The 24,388-nt window shown below is 38.4% G+C and overlaps 1 protein-coding gene across 1 annotated transcript in view; it reads left to right on the top strand.

Annotated features, from left to right (window-relative positions):
• Positions 1–279: 279 nt before the first annotated feature.
• LOC128553810 (uncharacterized) overlaps positions 280–24,388 on the top strand; it is a gene marked incomplete at both ends in the record, with an annotated part of 36,024 nt that continues 11,915 nt past the window's right edge. The window contains 2 exons of the mRNA XM_053535000.1: positions 280–633; positions 15,393–15,468. Of these exons, the coding sequence (XP_053390975.1) occupies positions 280–633; positions 15,393–15,468 (430 nt within the window). The remainder of the gene's footprint in view (positions 634–15,392; positions 15,469–24,388) is intronic.

Below are 24,388 nucleotides of genomic sequence, written 5' to 3'. Positions count from 1 at the left end.
GGTGCAAAATCTATCAACAGGGATGCCACTGGGGGCATCAAGCGTTTATTGAACGCAGCTCCTTGTTTTTTCTCACTCTCAGAGTACCCCAAACATTACGGATTAAAAAATAGCACTATTTTCAGAGTTTGCTCTTTTTAAACTTGCCAACTTTTGGGGCAAGCTTCATTGTCTGCTGACAACTCTTGTTCTTTTGATTAAGCTCTGTCAGTTAAATATTGATGCTATATGTCCTATTTTCTTATTTGGTGTCTATACGTTTTGTTTCTTTTTTTACAGGAACAAAGCCTGTTATTACATTTCCTCGTGGACATAAAGAATATGCAGAAGTAGACTGTCATAAATGTGAAGAGAATAGATATAATCCGTACGAAGGAAAAAGATCAGATTCTTTCTCTGTTTGCGAGAGGGTAAGACGAGATTGCCGGCGTACAGGGTTCATAGAATGTGATAAAGTGGCTGGAATTGAGAGACAATGGACCAATTCCAAGTGTATGTGTGATGTTAGGAAAAACTTTATTCCAGTTCGTGAAAAAGAAAGTAGGTGCTCAGATGATGATGTATTGATGTGTATTGAAAGAGTGCCTTGTCCAGATACTCCAGATGGAAAAAGACAAGAATATCTCTTGTCCAGTAAGTAAGATTTATTTCGGTTAAAAGCAAGGGCTGCTATTTCCAATCTTTTTATTAACTGGTTTTATATTTGTTATGCATTTTCTTAACAAATGTTTCTACCATACAGATAGCTGTATGTATGATATTCACCTTTCAACATATTGTTTTGCCCATTGTAAATTTGATTAAACCCTGATTTTTGTAGCATTAAAATTATGTTTAGAAATTGCAGCCAGTAAAAATGTTAGGGCTATGTGTTTGCTTTTTTTGTAACTAGAATGTAGGTTTTAAAGCTATACCGTTGCCATATGTTGTTATGGTATTGCGCCAGGTGTAGGCTGCATATTTCTGAGCTACTAAGTTTTGATTGTTTTCAAGTGTTTCTTCTTAATACCACAGTCACACATACGGCGCGGATAGCTACGGATAGAAATGTAGTAATCCGTATCGATACGTACCCGAGCCGTACGGACTGGTACGGATTGATACGGGTTACTACTTTAAGGTACGGCTCAGGAGCGGATCGATACGTTTCGATACGGATTACTACGTTTCTATCCGTGGCTAGACGTAGCTATCCGCGCCGTATGTGTGACTGGGGTATTAGGTAGAATGTTGAAATTTGGCAGTTGTGAGTGGAAAATAGCTAGGATTGTGTTTTTGTGTTTACTTCTTGGATTCATTTTGTGCTTTTTGAGAAATTTGAATTTTAAAAGCAAAAGTTGCATATATTGTGACATTTTTTACATGTGCATTTTTACCTATAGCAATGATGAGTGAACACGTATCAATGCGGATTAAATATGAAAGATCAACTTTGGAAAATCATGCAGTGACTGCCCAGGGTAGTGAACCTAATCCTATTGTCATAGAACAAACAAAGCAATTACACATTCAGAAATACTAAAGGGGAAAGAGAGGTGGTCAAAATGGTGCGAGAAAGACATGGGATAATAATCAAGGAGTGAATGAAAATAATTTGCAAACTTTACCACAAGAAATTCCCACTGTGATTCAAACAAGATGCTTGTCAAACAGGAATAATAATAAATATAATATGAATAATATTACAAAGATAAAATGTAAATCTCTAAACATAATAAAAGGTCAAAAAACACTTAAAGTATCTTCTATAAACCCAAGATGTGTAAAAAACAAAACAATACCCATTTATGATTTTATTCTTTCATTGATTTTGACGTTGTTGCCATCTGTGACACAGAGACATGGCTTGACAATACCGTCAAAAAAACATGCAGTAGTGAGCTTGTCCCAGACGGGTACCACATGAAGCAAGTCCCTCGTCCCAGGTAAAATGTGCGGAGACAGAGTCGCTATTATCTATAAGTCCAATATAGAATTTAAAATGCTGACATCTTCCGGTGATGGACACTTTTCAACATTTGATCACATTGATTAATTGTAACATTGCTACAAATAAGAACTTGCGACTTTCAGTCGTATACAGGCCACCACCATCACAAAAGAATGGTTTCAGTACTAATGAATTCCTTCAACACGAATGGCCTCTGTTTCTTTCAAAATACGCAACCATTGACGAGCCATTAGTTATTGTTGGCGACTTAAACTTTCATCTAGACTTACCTAAAGGCTATGGATCGTGACACTTCCAAAGTCAACAGCTGTCTAGAAACATTTGGTATGGAACAATATGTTTGAGGACCAACACATGTTGCAGGACATACTTTGGATGTTCTTATCACAAGAGACACTGAAAATATTGTATCAGATATAGAAGTTACTGACCAAGGACTATCTGATTCTGATGGGAAAATATCACATGACCATTTCGCTGTGATATTTCACATTCAAGCAGAAAAACCTGCTCCAATAAGAAAAACTTCGACATTCCGAAAGTTGAGATCAATCGGCATTGAATCACTAAAAAACTAAATAAAATCTTTGGAGATTCTGGACATGAACACGTTAATTTCTGATGTTGACAAGCACGTGGAATCATTAAACAACAGTTTGATATCACTCGTTAACCAGCATGCCCCTTGGCTTTCTAAAACAATAGTGCTTAGACCGACTTGTCCACGGTATAAAGAAGAACTAGCCAACAGAACAGTCTAACCTGTACTAACAGTCACCTCCGATCAGCGATCACTTCTGTTCAGCGGCCATTTTATGACGCCCCCGACAGATTTTCCTCTATTTTATCACTTTATTCAGCGGCTGCCTGCTGCCGTCCGCGGCCACCGACCACCGAAGTTGCCTCCCGACCGCCGTATTTGACCCCTTTCAGCGGCCATTTTTAGGCAGTAATAGCCGAAGATACCCGATTTTTGAGAAGCACGTGATTGCTCAGTTTCACGTGACTTCACCACAAGAACGACAAAATGACATGAGCTTCTCAATTAAAACTGATAACCAAAGGTGTAATCCCCTTTTTGTTATGATCAAATGGCCAGTAATTATTATCGGCAATTAGAGTGTCACCTCGTGTCAATTTTGTTGTTCACAGTTTGACCTCGGTTAAAGATAATACTCGTTAACTAAATAATAGAATAATATTTGTAATTTTTTTATACTTCTGTCATCAAAATGCTATTAAATATTAAATAGGAAACTAATTGTGTTTGAAAAAAATATAAACCACTCTCTTTTACAGAACGTAACGGCAATCTTAGATTTAGCATAGACAATAAGCACGGAGAGTAGCTTCCCTTACCAAAATGGTGAAAATTGTAAACAAACTTGTTTTGCGGGAGTTTTAGATTGTTAAGAAGACCATTCATATTGCAAAGGCAAATGCACGTCATTGTGTCCGGTAAAATTATAATGGAAAACCCAAAAAGAAATGGGTCTAAATGCTAAACTGGTCAGAAGTCTGAAAAATACATATACTGGCTGCACCTCCAATCAGCGGTCACCTGGCTTAAGCGGCCAAATTGTCTGCTTCCCTTAGCTGGCTGCTTAAGACAGGTTAGACTGTACACGAAGCCAAACATTTAAAACGAAAACTTGAATGCAAATGAACAAAAACAAATCTGACAGTACTTGAATGCAAATGGAGAAAAACAAATCTGACAGTAGATCATGGGATATACAGAACACACTGTGCTTCTGTGAATAAATTGCTGAAACAAACATGTTAACTTCTATTCTGAAAAGATAGAGTCCTGTGGACACGATCAGAAAACTATATTCAAAGTGACAAAGAATCTTCTTGGTAGACATGAGGAGGCCGTGCTGCCAATGTCAATGTCAGTCGACATTGAATCGTTTAAAAACAAAATAAAATCTTTGGAGATTCTTGACATGAACACGTTAATTTCTGATGTTAACGAGCACGTGGAATCATTAAACAACACTATTGCACTGCCCCCATGACCACTTTGGTATCACAGGGAAACCACTCAAATAGATAACTTCATATCTAAGCAACCGCTACCAAACTGACCATAGATAGTGAATTGTCAAAACCAGTGAAAATGACAGTAGAAAAACCTGCTCCAATAAGAAAAACTTTGACCTTCCAAAAGTTGAGATCAATCAGGGGTCTGTTCTTGGACCAAAATTGTTCACAATGTACACAAAAACAGGTGGTGCAATATGCAAGAAACATGGACTTAATCACCATTTTATGCCAATGATCAGGGCAGCTTTATTATACACCCGAAGGGACGTATTATGTTATGGTCTCGGTGTCCGTCCGTCCGTCTGTCCGAGCTCACATTTGCATACTTAGGTGGCTATAGGAACAATAGGTAACTGTACTTTTTCTTTGATGTCATTCATTCTGTAAGGCTTTTATGTGGCTATTTTTCTCTTACGTGGCTAAAAGAACAATAGGGAGAACAAAAGAGTAGCCACATAAGTATCCATATGTAGGAACGTCCGTCCGTCCTTTAGCAATTTCGTGTCCGCTCTGTAACTCTTGAACCCCTTGAAGGATTTCAAGGAAACTTGACACAAATGTTCACCACACTGAGCTGACGTGCAGAGCGCATGTTTTAGATGTCTCATTTCAAGATCAAGGTCACACTTAGGGGTCAAAGGTCATATGAGCGTGTTTCGTGTCCGCTCTGTAACTCTTGAACTGCTTGAAGGATTTCAAAGAAACTTAGCACAAATGTTCACCACACTGAGGCGACATGCAGAGCACATGTTTTGGATGACTCGCTTCAAGGTCAAGGTCACACTTAGGGGTCAAAGGTCATATATGACTTTGCTTTGTGTATATTGCTATGCATTGCAGTGCTCTTATTTTTATTTGGCAGATCCCTTTTTGTTCTCTTACAAATTTTTTTTTTGAATTACTTCCCTTTTTTTGTTACTATAAATAGCTTGTTTTGAAACTTTTTTATTATTGGCAGTAGGGAAAAACCGAGACCACTTTTCTGTGGTACAACATGGATGGTACATCCAATTTTTAGATGTATTTTGACATAACTTTACCTGGTAAGAATTTTTTTTGGACTTAGAATTTTTCTTTTTGGAATTTTTTCTTTTTGTTGTTCCTGTCCTTTGGGCTTCAACAGTCAAGTTCTTGAAATTTTACTCCCATCCTCTGATGTAACCCTTTGGGCGTATATTGCCCTGCTTGGCGGCGCTCTTGTTTATCTTTCAAACCAACAAATCCGGTCTCTCGGAAGGATGCTTTACGCTGTGTTGAAAACTGTCTCGTAGAAATTGTATCTTGGATGAACAGCAACATGTTGAAAATCAATACCGATAAAATTGAAGTCATTGTATTTACCTCTCAAAGAAACAAAAAACATATTGAATCGGTTTCTGTGAAATTTTGAGAAGAGAATATTAAACCATCTTAATGTGTAAGGAATCTTGGTGCTTTTCTAGACTCCAAAATGAGCATTGAAAAACATATTAACTCAGTTTGTAGATCAGGATACGGACAGCTGTGTCAAATAGGCCACATCAGGAAATATCTAAATACAGATGAGACAAAATCGCTAGTAAATTCACTCGTCACTTCACGCCTTGATTATTGCAATGCACTCTTGTATGGTGTTCCAAAGGCCTTAATGAATAGACTTCAAAATCTTCAGAGCACTGCAGCTCGAATCATAACAAGAATATCGCGTTATGATCACATTACACCGGTATTAAAAGAACTGCATTGGATACCAGTTACTCACAGAGTAGACTTTAAGATTCACACATACAAAGCATTGCATAACCAGTCACTGATCCATGCTAAAGACTTGCTGGAACTCTGTCAGCCAGCAAGAAATTTAGAACAACTCAAAACAGCTAGTTGTTCCAAAAACAAAACTGTACTGCGGTATGGTGTTCGTAGTTTTTCATCAGCTGCACTGAAGTTATGGAAATATCTTTAGGCTACCATTCGAGATGCTAAAAGCTTAGATGCTTTCAAAAGATCATTAAAAACACACTTTTTCTTCAAGGTCTTTTGAAACTAACTTTGCACTGGAAAACAAGCTGTTATATGAGTTTGCAATGGAATTTATTTACTGTTGTTTATTGTTCATTAAAATATATAGTACAATTTAAATGTAGAGTAAACCCTGATTTGGGCTAAATATGTTTTATTATGCCCCCCTTCGAAGAAGGAGGGGTATATTGTTTTGCAGATGTCGGTCGGAATGTAGACCAATCCGTTTCCGGATGATAATTCAAGAACGCTTGGGCCTGGGATCATGAAAGTTGATAGGAAGGTTGTTCATCGCCAGCAGATGACCCCTATTGATTCTGAAGTCAGTATGTCAAAGGTCAAGGTCAGAGTGACCCTGAATAGTAGAACGGTTTCCAGATGATAACTCAAGAACACTTGGGCATAGGATCATGAAAGTTGATAGGGAGGTTGATAATGACCAGCAGATGACCCCTATTGATTTTGAGGTCAGTATGTTAAAGTTCAAGGTCACCGTGACCCTGAACAGTAAAATGGTTTCTGGATGATAACTCAAGAACGCTTAGGCCTAGGGTCACGAAAATTGATAAGGAGGTTGGTCATGACCAGCAGATGACCCCTATTGATTTTGAGGTCAGTATGTCAAAGGTCAAGGTCACAGTGACCAGGAACAGTAAAATGGTTTCCAGATAATAACTCAGAACGCTTGGGCCTAGTGTCAGGAAAATTGATAGTTAGGTTGGCCATGACCAGCAGAAGACCCCTATTGATTTTGAGGTCATTAGGTCAAAGGTCAAGGTCACATTTGCCAGGAACAGTTAAACAGTTTCTGATCTTCTTGTCCAAAACCATAGGGCCTAGGGCTTTGATATTTGGTATGTAGCAAAATCTGGTGATCCTCTACCAAGATTGTTAATCCCCCGCCGTGGCGGAGGGATTATAGGAATGGTCTGCGTCTGTCCTTCCGTCCGTCCGTCCGTCCGTCCGTCCTTCCGTCCGTAACAAAATCGTGTCCGGTCCATATCTCCTAAACCCCTTGAAGGATTTTCATGAAACTTGGGTCAAATTATCACCTCATCAAGACGATGTGCAGAACCCTAGAGTCAGCCTTGTCGGTTCAAGGTCAAGGTCACAACTCAAGGTCAAAGGTTTGAGCCTGCCATTTTGTGTCCGCTCTATATCTCCTAAACCCCTTGAAGGAATTTTATAAAACTTGGGTCAAATGATCACCTCATCAAGACGATGTGCAGAACCCATGAGTCAGCCATGCCGGCTCAAGGTCAAGGTCACAACTCAAGGTCAAATGTTTGAGCCTTCCATTTTGTGTCCGCTCTATATCTCTTAAACCCCTTGAAGGAATTTTATAAAACTTGGATCAAATGATCACCTCATCAAGACGATGTGCAGAACTCATGAGTCAGTCATGCCGGCTCAAGGTCAAGGTCACAACTTAGGGTCAAAGGTTTGAGCCTTCCATTTTGTGTCCGCTCTATTTCTCCTAAACCCCTTGAAGGATTTTCATCAAACTTAGGTCAAACGATCACCTCATCAAGGCAATGTGCAGAACTTATGAGTCAGCCATGTCGGCTCAAGGTCAAGGTCACAACTGAAGGTCAAAGGTTTGAGCCTTCCATTTCGTGTCCGCTCTATATCTCCTAAACCCCTTGAAGGAATTTTATAACATTTGGGTCAAATGATTACCTCATCAGAGCGATGTGCAGAAATTATGAGTCAACCATGCCAGCTCAAGGTCAAGGTCACAACTAAGGGTCGAAGGTTTGAGCCTTCCATTTGGTGTCCACTCTGTATCTCCTTAACCCCTTGAAGGATTTTCATCAAACTTGGGTCAAATGATCACCTCATCAAGAACTCATGAGTCAGCCATGTCAACTCAAGGTCAAGGTCACAACTGAAGGTCAAAGGTTTCAGCTCTGTATCTCCTAAACCCCTTGAAAGATTTTCATGAAACTTTGGTCAAATGATCACCTCATCAAGACGTTGTGCAGAATTCATGAGTCAGCCATGTCAGTTCAAGGTCAAGGTCACAGCTAAAATCAAAGGTTTACCCTTTCACTATCCATAACAGTGGCGGGGGATTTAGCTGTCTTTCAGACTGCCTTGTTCAGATTATTTCCCTGGGGTCAAATATGGCCCCACCCTGGGGGTCACATGGTTTATATAGACTTATATAGGAAAAAACTTTGAAAAACCTCTTGTCCAAAACCACAGGGCCTAGGGCTTTGATATTTTGTTTATGACATCATCTAGTAGTCCTCTACTAAGATTGTTCAAATTATTTCCCTAGGGTCAAATATGGCTCTGCCCTGGGGGTCACATGGTTTACATAGACTTATATAGGGAAAAACTTTGAAAATCTTATTGTCCAAACCACAAAGACTATGGCTTTGATATTTTGTAATGTAGCATCAATTAGTGGTTCTCTACCAAGTTTGTTCAAATTATTCCTCTAGGGTCAAATATGGCCCCGCCCCAGGGGTCATACGGTTAATATAGGCTTATATATGGAAAAACTTAGAATCTTCATGTCCATAACTTACATCATTCAAATTTGGACCACATGTACAGTTTTGAGTGGCAAGATGAACCTTGACACGAGTTGACCTTGGTCTTGACCTAGTGACCTACTTTCACATTTCTGTAGCTACAGCCTTCAGATTTGGACCACATGCATAGGTTTGTGTACCAAAAAAAACTTTGACCTTGTTATTGACCTAGTGACCTACTTTCACATTTTTGAAGGTACAGGCTTCATATTTGGACCACATGCATAGTTTTTTGTTCCAAAATAAAATTTGACCTTGATTTTGACCTAGTGACCTACTTTCACATTTTTCAAGCTACAGCCTTCAAATTTGAACCACAAGCATAGTTTTGTGTGTTATGAGTGAATGTGTTAAAGGCAAGAAGAATGTTGATTTTCTCAATTATTTCAGAAGTATTACAAAATGGATTACTGGCTTATGCACAATACTTTTGGTAATTTGTTAGGATATCTAGCAAAAATCTGTTAAAGTCAAAATAGGCACTCTGTGACTTCAGTTGTGTTGAAGTCAAACCAGTCATAATCCTCTGTATTTGGGTCTTGATGTGTCAAAGAAAAAAATTAGTTTCCTTTGTTATGGTGTGCATTGCAGTTGTAAGATAAAACTTAGTATGAACAAATAGATTTCATATTATTTAGTTTATGTAGAAGAGGTGATACTACGGGAAGAGACATGCTGTTTTTGCCCTGTCAGTCCATCTGTCTGTACATCAGTCAGTCAGTCTGTCTGTCTATCACACTTCATTTCCGATCAATAACTGGGGAACCATTTGACCTAGAACCTTCAAACTTCATAGGGTAGTAGGGCTTGTGGAGTAGACTACCAATATAAAGTTATGGGTCACTCCATCAAAGGTCAAGGTCCACTTGAGCCAGAATATTGAAATTTCATAGGATGATTGGACATGCAGAGTAGATGGCCCCAAATGATTTTGGGGTCACTCCATCAAAGGTCAAGGTCACAGAGGCCTGAGCTTTGAAAAAAAGTTTCTGATCAAGAACTTGAGAACCACTTGACTCAGAATGTTGAAACTTCATAGGATGATTGGACATACAGATTAGTTGACCCCTATTGACTTTGGGGCCACTTGATCAAAGATTAAGCTAACAGAGACCAGAACTTGGAAAACTGTTTTCAATCTATAACTTGAGAACAAGTTGACCTAGAACATTAAAACTTCATTGGATGATTGGACATGCTGACTAATTGATCCATATTGCATTTCAGTCACTAAGCAAATTATCAGTGTCTCTTTGACTTTCGCTTCTCTCCCCTATTGATTTCTTGCTTATTACTACTATGTGTTGGGGGAGACATGGGCTTTTCTACAAAAGCATCTTATAGTTGCCTTCAGTGAGAGCTCTGTTTTTGTTTCTTTCAGTTTTAGCTCGACTATGCGAAGTATGGAGAGCTATCCTACTCAGCCTGGCGTCGGCATGCGCATCGGCGTCCTTCCACGTCAGCACTTGGTTAATGTTTTGATGCACTTTCTCTTTATTTTTGTTACTAGATGGATTTACTGCAAACTTGAAATAATTGTTCCACATCATCACCCACATCATATGTCACAAGGGTCATAACTCTGGCACCGATATTTCATGAATTATCCCCCTTTTCACTTAGAATTTCAAGTTAAAGTTTTGGTGCACTTTCTTTTTAGCTCACCTGAGCACAAAGTGCTCAAGGTGAGCTTTAGTGATCGCCCTGTGTACATTGTCCGTCGGCGGCAGCTGCGGCGGTGGCGTCATCAACAATTTGACTGTTAACACTCTAGAGGTCACAATTTTGGCCCAATCTTAATGAAACTTGGTCAGAATGTTACCCTCAATCAAATCTTGGATGAGTTCGATATTGGGTCATCTGGGGTCAAAAACTAGGTCACCAGTCAAATCAAAGGAAAAGCTTGTTAACACTCTAGAGGTCACAATTTTGGCCCAGTCTTAATGAAACTTGGTCAGAATGTTGCCCTCAATAAAATCTTGGACGAATTTGATATTAGGTCATCTGGGGTCAGAAACTAGGTACCCAGGTCAAATCAAAAGAAAGGCTTGTTAACACTCTAGAGGTTACAATTTTGGCCCAATCTTAATAAAACTTGGTCAGAATGTTACCGTCAATAAAGTCTTGGATGAGTTTGATATTGGGTCATCCGGGTTCAAAAACTAGGTCACCAGGTCAAATCAAAGGAAAAACTTGTTAACACCATAGAGGCCACATTTATGACTATATCTTCATGAAACTTGGTCAGAATGTTAAACTTGATGATCATAGGTCAAGTTCAAATCTAGGTCAGATGGGATCAAAAACTAGGTCACTAGGTCATTTCAAAGGAAAAGCTTGTTAACACTCTAGAGGCCACATTTATGACTGTATCTTCATGAAATTTAGTCAGAATGTTAATCTTAATGATTTTTAGGTCAAGTTCGAATCTTGGTCATGTGGGGACAAAAACTAAGTCACAGGATTAAGTCAAAGGAAAAGCTAGTTTACACTATAGAGGCCACATTTATGACTATATCTTAATGAAACTTGGTCAGAACGTTAAGCTTGATTATCTGTAGGTCAAGTTCAAATCTGGGTCAGGTGGGGTCAAAAACTAGGTCACTAGGTCATTCAAAGGAAAAGCTTGTTAACACTAGAGGCCACATTTATGACTGTATCTTCATGAAACTTAGTCAGAATGTTAACCTTGGTGATCTTTAGGTCAAGTTTGAATCTTGGTCATGTGAGGTCAAAAACTAGGTCACAGGGTCAAATCAAAGGAATAGCTATTTAACACTTTAGAGGCCACATTTATGACCATATCTTAGTGAAACTTACCCGCCGTTACATGACTGAAATACTGTTGAAAAACGGCGTTAAACCCAAAACAAATAATGAAACTTGGTCAGAATGTTAATCTTGATGATCTTGTTTAATTAAGTTATTATTAAATGGATTTGATTTAAACTTAAAATAGTTGTTCAACATCATCACTCACATCATATGACACAAGGGTCATAACTCTTGTATGAATATTTAATGAATTATCCCCCCTTTTACTTAGAATTTCGGGTTAAAGTTTTGATGCACTTACACTCTATCTCAGTTATTACTAAATAGATTTGATTCAAACTTAAAATAGTTGTTCAGTATCATCACTCACATCATATGACACAAGGGCCATAACTCTGGTACTAATATTTAATTAATTATACCCCCTTTTACTTAGAATTTCGGGTTAAAAGTTTGATGCACTTTCACTCTGTCTTAGTTATTACTAAATGGATTTGATTCAAACTTAAAATAGTTGTTCAACATCCTCATTCACATCATATGACACAAGGGCCATTACTCTTGCACCAGTATTTCATGAATTATGTCTCCCCCAGGAGACATACTGTTTTTGCCCTGTCTGTCCGTCCGTACGTCACACTTCATTTCCGAGCAATAACTGGAGAACCATTTGACCTAGAACCTTCAAACTTTATATGGTTGTAGGGCTGCTGGAGTAGACAACCCCTATTGTTTTTGGGGTCACTCCGTCAAAGGTCAAGGTCACAGGGGCCTGAACATTGAAAACCATTTCCGATCAATAACTAGAGAACCACTTGACCCAGAATGTTGAAACTTCATAGGATGATTGGTCATGAAGAGTAGATGACCCCTATTGATTTTGGGGTCACTCCGTCAAAGGTCAAGGTCACAGGGGCCTGAACATTGAAAACCATTTCCGATCAATAACTAGAGAACCACTTGACCCAGAATGTTGAAACTTCATAGGGTGATTGATCATGAAGAGTAGATGACCCCTATTGATTTTGGGGTCACTCCATCAAAGGTCAAGGTGACAGGGGCCTGAACATGGAAAACCATTTCCGATCAATAACTGGAGAACCACTTCACCCAGAATGTTGAAACTTCATAGATGATTGTACATGCAAAGTAGATGACCCCTATCGATTTTGGGGTCACTTCATGAAAGGTCAAGGTCACAGGGGCCTGAACATTGAAAACCATTATCGGTCAGTAACTTGAGAACCACTTGACCCAGAATGTTGAAACTGAATAGGATGATTGGTCATGCAGAGTAGATGACCCCTAACGATTTTGGGGTCACTCTGTGAAAGGTCAAGGCCACAGGGGCCTGAACATTGAAAACCATTTCCGGTCAGTAACTTGAGAACCACTTGACCCAGAATGATGAAACTTCATAGGATGATTGGTCATGCAGAGTAGATGACCCCTAACGATTTCAGGGTCACTCTGTTAAAGGTCAAGGCCACAGGGGCCTGAACATGGAAAACCATTTCCAATCAATAACTTGAGAACCTCTCGACCCAGAATGTTGAAACTTCATAGGATGATTGTTCATACAGAGTAAATGACCCCTATAGTTTTTGGGGTCACTCCGTTAAAGGTCAAGGTCACAGGGGCCTGAACATTGATAACCAGTTCCGATCAATAACTTGAGAACCACTTGACCCAGAATGTTGAAACTTCATAGGATGATTGAACATGCAGAGTAGATGACCCCTATTGATTTTGGAGTCAGTCAATTAAAGGTCAAGGTCACAGTGGCCTGTTCATGTAAAATCATTTTTTGGAAATAACTTGATAACCACTTGACCTACAATGTTGAAACTTAATAGGATGATTGGACATGCAGAGTAGATGACCCCTATTTATTTTGAGGTCACTTGATCAAAGGTCAAGGTCACAGGAGCCTGAACAGTGACTTGAGAACCACTAGGCCAAGAGTGTTGAAATTTAGCGGGATGACTGGACATGCCAAGTAGATGATCCCTATTGCAGCCAATTTCTTTGACTTTCGCTCCTGACCCCTATTGACTTCTTGCCTATAGGACTTTGCATTTGGGGAGACATGCGCTTTTTTACAAAAGCATTTTCTAGTTATCCCCCATTTTTATGCCCCCGAAGGGAGGCATATAGTTTTTGAACCGTCTGTCGGTCTGTCTGTCTGTCTGTCTGTCCGCAATTTTCGGGTCCGGTCCATATCTTTGTCATCGATGGATGGATTTTCAAATAACTTGGCATGAATGTGTACCACAGTAAGACGACGTGTCGCGTGCAAGACCCAGGTCCGTAGCTCAAAGATCATGGTCACACTTAGACATTAAATGTCATTTTTCATGATAGTGCATTTGTGTCCGGTCCATATCTTTGTCATCCATGGATGGATTTTCAAATAACTTGGCATGAATGTGTACCACAGTAAGATGACATGTCGCACGCAAGACCCAGGTCCGTAGCTCAAAGGTCAAGGTCACACTTAGACGTTAAAGGTCATTTTTCATGATAGTGCATTCGTGTCCGGTCCATATCTTTGTCATCCATGGATGGATTTTCAAATAACTTGGCATGAATGTGTACCACAGTAAGACGACATGTCATGCGCAAGACCCAGGTCCGTAGCTCAAAGGTCAAGGTCACACTTAGATGTTAAAGGTCATATTTCATGATAGTGCATTGATGGGCGTGTCGGGTCCATATCTTTGTCATTCATGCATGGATTTTAAAATTATTGGGCATGAATGTGTACCACAGTAAGACGACGTGTCGCGCGCAAGACCCAGGTCCGTAGGTCAAAGGTCCTAAACTCTAACATCGGCCATAACTATTCATTCAAAGTGCCATCGGGGGCATGTGTCATCCTATGGAGACAGCTCTTTTTCCTTATAATTTCAGGTTAAAGTTTTGATGCACTTCAACTATATGTCAGTTGTTACTAAATGGATTTGATTTAAACTTAAAATGGTTGTTCCACTTCATCACTCACATCATGTGACAGAACCTGCCCGCTTAGCTCAGTAGGTAGAGCTTCGGTCTACAGATTGCGGGGTTGTGAGTTTGATCCTTGGGTGGGGCGTATGTTCTCCGTGACTATTTGATAAACGACATTGTGTCTGAAATCATTAGTCCTCCACCTCTGATTCATGTGGGGAAGTTGGCAGTTACTTGTGGAGAACAGGTTTGTACTGGTACAGAATCCAGGAACACTGGTTAGGTTAACTGCCCGCCGTTACATGACTGAAATACTGTTGAAAAACGGCGTTAAACCCAAAACAAACAAACATCATGTGACACAAGGTCCATAACTGTGGCACCAATTTTTCATGAATTATACCCCCTTTTACTTAGAATTAAAGGTTAATTTTGATGCCTTTTCACTATATCTCAGTTATTACAAAATGAATTTGATTCAACATGACACAAGGCATCACTTGCACCAATATTTCATGAAATATGCCCTCTTTTGCTAAGAATTGTACTAATGTGCAAGATAAAGGCAGGGTTAACATATGCACGAACAAGAGTGCCAGACTGTCACAAAATATGCCCGTCTAAATAATTCAAGGGCCATAATCCAAAAGTGCCTGGGGCGATTTGGCTGGTTATCGAACGGCCGAGATATTATACCCATGACAAATGTATGCATGAAATGCACAGTTAACACATGCATGAACACCAGGAATTAATCCTTACAATTCCAATTGAATATGTTTTTACACGAGAGTTTACATTTTTGATAATTTTGCTCTCGGTATTAGAAATTTTGAGAAGACCTTATTATCAAATTTTGAATCGAAACCATGATCTACAGGAAGGAAATGTTCTAACTTAGAAAATTAGCGCTTCATTCAGGCATCATTTTTCGAGAATATTTCTGCTTTCAATTTCTGTAATCTCGCAAAGCTATAATTGTTTGAATTTTTATACATTGAAATTTTCAAAAATATCATATCTTCAAGATCAAGGTCACACAGCTCATTGTTCTTATTCTCAGTTCAGGCATGCTTTTCTCGAATATATATTTAACTCATTATTTGTTGTTTTTTTTTCATTTTCAGATCATTCATGCTCCCCTGTTTGCGGTGAAGGTTATTACCAGAGAAGCGCAGAGTCAGATGAATGTATTCCTAAAAGGTAATAATTAGACTTTGAATGGACAAGGTGCTCAAGATGTTTGCAGTTTTAGGCACTTCCCTAGTGAAAAAATCAATGGAATTCCAGTGGAATGCTACATAAATTCCACTGGAATCTGCTATGTTACTGGAATACCAGTGGAATTACCAAATATACCACTGGAACTGGAATTTGAAATACCAGTAGAGGTGGAACTCCACTGGAATTTGAATTTGAAATACCAGTACAGGTGGAATTCCACTGGAATTTGAATTTGGAAGACCAGTACAAGTGGAATTCCACTCAACTGAATTTCATGATTTGTGAATAAAATAGCACCAGTTTTGGCGGAAAAATTATGGTTTTTATATAGTTTGAAATTCTGGACCAGATTTATATGAATAGCATGGTATCAGCTACAGTAAGTGCCTTATATATGTTGAAAACAAAAGAAGTTTAAATCAATTATAAAATGTGATATTTTTTCTGTTTCTTTTATTCATATAATTCTAGTCAGATGCAGTCATATTTTTGTCATTAGTTTTCATGACTTTTATTCTTATACATGTAAATATTTTGATCAGTTCTTGATTTTCATGCTTCTTACTTTGTCAAACTATGTGTTTTTGTGCCCCCCACTATGAGTGGTGGGGGCATATAATTTTAGTTTAGTGTCGTCCATGCATCTGTACGTCCATCTGTTTGTGTGTATGTGTGTAGGAAAAAAAATGTGACGTGCCTAGCTCAAAAAAGTATTTAATAAAAATTGATGAAATATTGCATAAGTCTTTAACATGATATGAACGTGTGCACCTCCTATTTTTCGTCTGTCTCTGCTCCCTATTTCTAGAGTTATGGCCCCTGAAATAGTCAAAAAAGCACGTTTTCACCTTGTGGCGCACCAAGCTCAAAAAGTATTTGATATAAATTGATGAGTCTAAATTATTATGATATGACCTTGTGCACCTCCTATTTCTATTTTCCAGCTGGCAATGCACCCCTCTCCCAAATTCCAGAGTTATGGCCCCCGAAATAGTGAAAAATGCACATTTTCATCTTGTGATGATGCACCGACCTCAAAAAGAATTTCATATAGATTAATGAAACCTTGCATGAGTCTATAACATGATATGAACTTCCGGGCACCTCCTACGTTTCGTGGCCATCGCCTATTTCTAGAGCTATGGCCCCTAAAATAGTGACAAAATGCACATTTTCACTTAGTGACTCACTTGGCTCATAATGTATTTAATATAAATTGATAAAAACTAGCATGAGTCTTTATCATGATGTAAACTTGCACATCTCCTATTTTACACATGATGATGACACCAACATCAAATTAAAAGCAACATTGCAAGATATATATTTACCTAACGCAAGGATTTAAGTCACATGATAAATGAATATCCACTGACAGACAGGGCCATCTGTCAGAATCGTCATCTGTCCAGTGTCCCTTGAATGCTCGCCAGTTGCAGTGGGAAAAATGCTGTCCATGCAGTGCATTTTTTACCAATGAATTTCATTAGATATCATTAGTACCATTTATAGTCATTGATTTTCATTACATATCATTAAAGTACCATTTCTTTTCATTGACTTACCATTGAAATACCATTTATTTTCCATTAGAATTCTTCCAGGTGAGAGTTGTGGATGTAATTTGACTAGAACAAAAAGGATTTCCACTGCCTTTAGGGGTGGGGGTCATCTGCATTTCACTGGTATTGAGATGATATTCTGCTTGTATTCAGATGGAATTCTACTGGAGTCTTGATGGTATACCACTGGTATCTTAAGTGGAATTCCACTGGAAACCTGATGGAATTCTACTGGAATCTTGATGGTATACCCATGGTATTTTAGGTGGAATTCCACTGGAAACTTGATGGAATTCAACTGGAATCTTGATGGTATACCCATGGTATTTTAGGTGGAATTCCACTGGAAACTTGATGGAATTCAACTGGAATCTTGATGGTATACCACTGGTATTCTAAGTGAAATTCCACTGGTATTCTGGTGGAATTCCACTGGTATCTGGTGGAATTCCACAGGTATTCTGGTGGAATTCCACTGGTATTTTTCAACGGTATTTTGGTGGGATTCCACTGGTATACCAAATGAATTCCACTGGAAAATAATCGCTATTCCAGTGGAATACCAACACTATTCCGTTGAAAAATACCAGTGGAACTGAGATGGAATTCCAGTTGATGTTCCAGTGGTATTCCAGATGTTCATTTTCACTAGGGTTAAATTTTGTAATACAAAAGACAGTATATTGATTTTTTTCACATATTTCTGCATTAAATTCTTAATAAACAGACTTTTCTCATTGAATTTTTAGATGTCTGTTTTCCTATATGTCTTCCACAATTTTTTTATAAAACATCTTCTAAGCCACCAGGTCATTCATACTTACAGTGGTTGGGAAAGGAGGGCGCGATGCGCGATTTCCCACATTCAGTTTAAAAAAACACCCATTGAAATTCTCATAAAATGAGCGAAAAGCCCAGCAGAAAAAAGTCACGAAAATCAGTAAAAATATACAATTGAGTTGAGACCGAGTCAATGACATGTATTTTATTTTCGGTCTGGTATCATTAGAAAGGTATATCTATTAGTATTAGCCACAAGAAATTTTTGTTTGATTTGCATTTGAAATGAATAGTGCAAAGCATGGTGAAAAAGACCACCGGCATGAATTCCAGCCGGTGACAAAAGTGGCTGATGTCGCCGCAGTTTTAAGCTCATCTGTCACGAAGTGAGCTATTGTGACCGCTTGATGTCCATCGTCTGTCGTCAGTCGTCCGTCGTCCGTCAACAATTTCTAAAAAAAAATCTCCTTGAAAACCACTGGGCAGAATTACATCAAACTTCACAGGAATGATCCTTGGGTGGCCCCATTTCAAAATTGTTCAAAGAATTGAATTCCATGCAGAACTCTTGTTGCCATGGCAACCGAAAGGAAAACTTTAAAAATCTTCTTGTCCAAAACCACAGGGCCTAGGGCTTTGATAACTGGTGTGTAGCATCATCTAGTAGTCCTCTACCAAAATTGTTCAAATTTTCCCCCTAGGGTAAAATATGGCCCCGCCCCGGGGGTCACAGTTTATGTAGACTTACATAGGGAAAACTTTGAAAATCTTCTTGTACAAAACCACAAGGCCTAGGGCTTTGATATTTGGTATGTAGCATCATCTAGCAGTCCTCTACCAAGATTGTTCAAATTATCACCCTGGGGGTCCCAAGTTTTACATAGACTTATATAGGAAAAAAAGTTTAAAAATCTTCTTGTCTGAAACCACATGACATAAGCCTTTGATATTTGTTTGTAGCATTGTCTTATGGTCCTCAACCAAAATTATTCAAATTGTACCCCTGGGGTGAAAAGAGGCCCGCCTTGGGGGTCCCATATTTTATACAGGCTTATATAGGAATTTTTTTTTTAAATCTTCTTGTCTGAAACCACACGACCTAGGCTTTTGATATTTGGTATGCTGCATTGCCTATTTATTATAACAGTCTCTATCTATAGGCAAGAGTACACAACTCTGTCAACTATTTTGGCTGAATTATGGCCCTTTTTGGACTTGGAAATTGGTACGATGTCCGTCATGCGTTGTACGTTGTCCGTCAACAATTTGTAAAAAAATCTTTTTTATTGAAAACCACGGGGCAGAATTACACCAAACTTCACAGGAATGATTCTTGGGTGGTCCCCTTTCAAAATTGTTCAAAGAATTGAATTCCATGCAGAACTCTGGTTGCCATGGCAACCGAAAGGAAAAATTTAAAAATCTTCTTGTCCAAAACCAGAAGCCCTAGAGCTTAGATATTTGGTGTGAAGCATTGCCTAGTGGACCTCTACGAAATTTGTTCAAATCATGACCCCGGGGTCAAAATTGACCCCGCCCCAGGGGTTACTTGATTTTACATAGGAAAATCTTCAAAAAATTTCTAAAAATAAACCAGAAGGCCTAGAGCTTAGATATTTCACATATAGCATTGCCTAGTGGATCTCTACAAAATTTGTTCAAATCATGACCCCCGGGGTCAAAATTGACCCCGCCCCAGGGGTCACTTGATTTTACATAGGAAAATCTTCAAAAAATGTTTAAAAATAAACCAGAAGGCCTAGAGCTTAGATATATGACATGTAGCATTTCCTAGTGGACCTCTACTAAAATTGTTCAAATCATGACCCCGGGGTCAAAATTGACCCCGCCCGCCCCAGGGGTCACTTGATTTTACATAGGAAAATCTTCAAAAAATTTCTAAAAATATACCAGAAGGCCTAGAGCTTAGATATTCACAAGTAGCATTGCCTAGTGGATCTCTACAAAATTTTTACAAATCATGACCCCCGGGGTCATAATTGACCCCACCCCAGGGGTCACTTGATTTTACATAGGAAAATATTAAAAAATATTCTTCTCAAAAAACAGAAGCCCTAGAGCTTAGATATTTGACATGTAGCATTGCCTAGTGGACCTCTACTAAAATTGTTCAAATAATGACCCCGGGGTCAAAATTGACCCCGCCCCAGGGGTTACTTGATTTTACATAGGAAAATCTTCAAAAAATTTCTAAAAATAAACCAGAAGGCCTAGAGCTTAGATATTTCACCTGTAGCATTGCCTAGTGGATCTCTACAAAATTTGTTCAAATCATGACCCCCGGGGTCAAAATTGACCCCGCCCCAGGGGTCACTTGATTTTACATAGGAAAATATTAAAAAATATTCTTCTCAAAAACCAGAAGCCCTAGAGCTTAGATATTTGACATGTAGCATTGCCTAGTGGACGTCTACTAAAGTTGTTCAAATCATGACCCCTGGATTAAAATTGACCCCGCCCCAGGGGCCACTTGATTTTACATAGGAAAGTCTTCAGAATTTTTCTAAAAATAAACCAGAAGGCCTAGAGCTTAGATATTTCATTTGTAGCATTGCCTAGTGGACCTCTACAAAATTTGTTCAAATCATGTCCCCCGGAGTTAAAATTGACCCCGCCCCAGGGGTCACTTGATTTTACATAGGAAAATCTTCTAAAAATTTCTAAAAATAAACCAGGAGGTCTTAGATATTTGACATGTAGCATTGCCTAGTAGACTTCTACAAAATTTGTTCAAATCATGACCCCCGGGGTCAAATTGCCCCCGCCCCATGGGGTTACTTGCTGTACATAGAAAAGTCTTCAAAATTTTCTAAAAAAAAACCAGAAGAGCTTAGATATTTGACATGTAGCATTGCCTAGTGGAGCTCTACAAAAAATTTTCAAATCTTGACCCCACAGGGTCAAATTGACCCAGCCCCAGGGGTAACTTTATTTTATTTTACTATAAATAGCTTATTTAGTAACTTCTTTATTATTGGCCGTAGGGAAAAACCGAGACCACTTTTCTGTGGTACAACATGAATGGTACCTCCAATTTTTAGGTGTATTTTGACATATCTGTACCTTTAAGAAAATTTCAACTAAATTTACTCATGATTCTTTTGATTGATCTTGATTATGATGTTTTGACCTTCCTGTCCTGAAGTGCAGTGATAACAGGTGAGCGATATAGGGCCATTATGGCCCTCTTGTTGTACAAGTTAGCGTTTTGTCAAAACTATTTGACATGTGGTTTTGAAACTTTGAACACCTGTTTATCATAATGATTTCCATCTATAGGCAAGAGTACATAACTCTTTCAACTATTTTGGCTGAATTATGGCCCTTTTTGGACTTGGAAATTGGTTCAATTTTTGTACAAGTCGGCGTTTTGTCAAAACTATTTTACCTGTGTCTTTAAAAGTTTGAACACTTATTTATCGTCATAATTTCCAAGAGTACATAACTCTGTCAACTATTTTGGCTGAATTATTGCCTTTTTTGGACTTAGAAATCAGTTAATTTTTCATACCAGTTCACATTTTGCCTAACCTGTTCATCATAATGGCTTTGAAACTTCGACAACTTGTTTACCATCATAGTTTACATATGTAGGCAAGACTGCATAACTAGAACAAGGACTTAGCTCAGGTATGGCCCTTTTTTGACATAGAAATTTGTTAAGTTTTGCATACCATTCTATATTTTGTCTAAACTGTTCGATATATGGCTTTGAAACTTTGAACACTTGCTTACCATCATGGTTACACATTGCCATATAGTGCACCACAAATACAGGTACATTGTTTGTCTTATCTATTATTTTTCTTTTGTCTGAAAATCTCTGGTAATATTTTGACCCCATACTTCCATCAATTCTTCGAATAGTCGAGCGCGCTGTAAACAGACAGCTCTTGTTTGAAACTTTGTGAGAAATTTCGTGTTTATGTAATTTAGCGCAAGTTAAAAACAGGGTAAACTTAGGTTTAAACTAGATCACTTAGTCAAATCATAGGAAAAAGGTCATATTTTTACTTTGATTGTCTTACAATTTTCTCAGAATGTTTGTCTCTATGTAATCTTAGTCAAGTTTAAAACTGGTTCACTGGAGGTCAAAAACTAGGGCACTAATAATGATAAATCATAGAAAAACCTTGTTAACACTCTAAAGGTCATATTTTCTGTTTGATCTTCTTGAAATTTTGTCAGAATTTATGTCTCTATAAACTTTAGGTCAAGTTCCAAACTGGATTACCTAAGGTCAAAAACTAGGTCATTAGGTAAAATCCTAAAAAACATTGTTATCACTTCAGAGGCCTCTGTTCCAACTTGATAGTCATAAGTTTGTCTGTATGAAATCTTGGTCTCAAGTTCAAAAGAAACTGAGGTCAAAAACTATGTCACTAGGTCAAATCATTGAAAAACTTGGTTAATTATCTACCAGATTTACATATGTTGTGCTTTTTATTCAACCTGGCAGGGCAGAGTTAATCTCTGACTTATGCAAATAATGGTAATATCAAAATACAGGCAAAATAGGTAGAGCAATATAATTTTTTTTAACCCTTTCGCTGCCTACAAGACGGGTATATCTGTCCCACTTCTATGTCAGCCTATTTGCCTACAGGCGGGTTTACCTGTCTTGGGATTTCCCAACATTCCAACATGTAAACAATTCAAATCATGTCACATGATTTTATCCCAGAGCAACCAATCATATTAAAAGAATGTTTTCCATCTGTGTTTGCTGTAGTATTTTTAGAATACTGTACAAAGGAAAGCCCAACTTGACCTAAGTGACTGGTAAATTTCCACAAATTAAAAATGGTGGACGGCGATTCAGCTGCCGGGTAAAGTAGACAAAACAAGTGCAATATTCCCTCTAAACGTTTTCTAAATAAAGATTTACAAACTAAATAGATTCTTCAATAATTTATAGCTGTTTATGGTGATTCTTCCCCATATAGGCCATTCACTGTCTACATGTATGACGGGTATACCTGTCTCACATTTACGACAGCATATTTCAAATCAAAACAAGGTTTTTTTTAGAATAGATCTGTTCATTTGTATGCATTTATCATTTTTATTTCTAAAAATTATAGGTTTTGAATACTTTCTGTTAACAATAAAGCCTCTAAACTATTCTGTCAAAGCTAAGGTGATTTCCAGGAAAGTGCCTTGGCAAATACAGTGTACATAACATTATCGGGTCCTCAGCAACAGAAGGGTTGATTCCGTAACCAACGACTAAAATTCAGTGCTACATTGGTTACAATGTAAGGTAGATGGCCACTGAATAAGAAATCAGGTTGCCGAATATACTATGTATCCTGCACAATAATGCAGTAGGCTGTTGCGAAACCCCGCCCCGCCAGGTCGATTAAAACGCACAATAACAAGGTCTTAATATTTATCTACAAAATCAAAGCCAAGTTAGATGCTATGTAATTTGGGGTAAGAACTAGGTCAGGTGAGCCTTCAGGGCCCTCTTGTTAGCTCGCCTGAGTACAATGTGCTCAGGGTGAGCTATTATGATCGTTCACCATCTGGTGTCCGTCTGTCTGCCGTCTGTCTGTACGTCCACACTTTTCTTCAAACACCATTTTTGCTGAAACCATTGGATGGAAGTTGTTGAAACTTGGCCTGGATATTTCTTGGGTGGTCCTCTTCGAAAGTTGTTCAAATGGTTCTGCTTGGTTGCACATAGGGGCCACCAGAGCTAAAAATAGAAAAATATTGTAACAACATCTCTTAATGGTTATATTTCAAAATAATTTCACACAAATGATTCTTATGTAACCCTCTGTCAAGGTTGTTCAAATTATTATGATTCATCAAAAAACAAACAAAAAATGGCCTCCAGGGGGTGAGATCACTTTTTTCTGTATGTATATAGTGGGAGCTTTAAAAATCTTCTTTTATGAAACTGCAGGCTTGATTTTAAAATAATTTCACACTAATGGCCCTTGTGTGATTATCTACCAAGATAGGTCAAATTATTCCGATTCATCAAAATCATGGCCATCATAGGGCTTGGTCAATAAATTTCTTATATCAATAGAGTTGAAACTTTAAAAACTTCTTGTATGAAACTGCTTGCCTGATTATTAAATAGTTTCACACAATTGGTCCTTGTGTGACTATCTTCCAAGATTGTTTAAAATATTATTAAGATTTGTTAAAAAAGTATGGCCCCCAGGGGGCGTGGTCACGTTCACTATATGTATGTAGTTAAAACTTAAAATATCTTCTCATATGAAACTGCTGGCAACATTTTCAAATAATTTCACACAAATGGTCCTTGTGTAAACCCTGTACCAAGACGGTTCAAATTTCTTTTGTCCAGGGAGTGTGTATGGCCACTTTTTATACGTTTCTGAAAGGGCGGGGTGTATAATGTGAACACCTGTGGTGGCGGGCGGTGGTCGGCGTCCAAAGCATGTCCGTTCTCTAAGTCAAATAGTTTCCATCGGATCTTCACCAAACTTGCGGACAATGTTTGTGGGCATAATATCTCAGCCAAGTTTGATAACAAGCCAAAACATCCCAGGCAC

Source organism: Mercenaria mercenaria, unplaced genomic scaffold, assembly GCF_021730395.1.
Source record: "Mercenaria mercenaria strain notata unplaced genomic scaffold, MADL_Memer_1 contig_4347, whole genome shotgun sequence".
NCBI lineage: Eukaryota > Metazoa > Mollusca > Bivalvia > Venerida > Veneridae > Mercenaria > Mercenaria mercenaria.
This window is presented reverse-complemented; position numbering and strand designations above follow the sequence as displayed.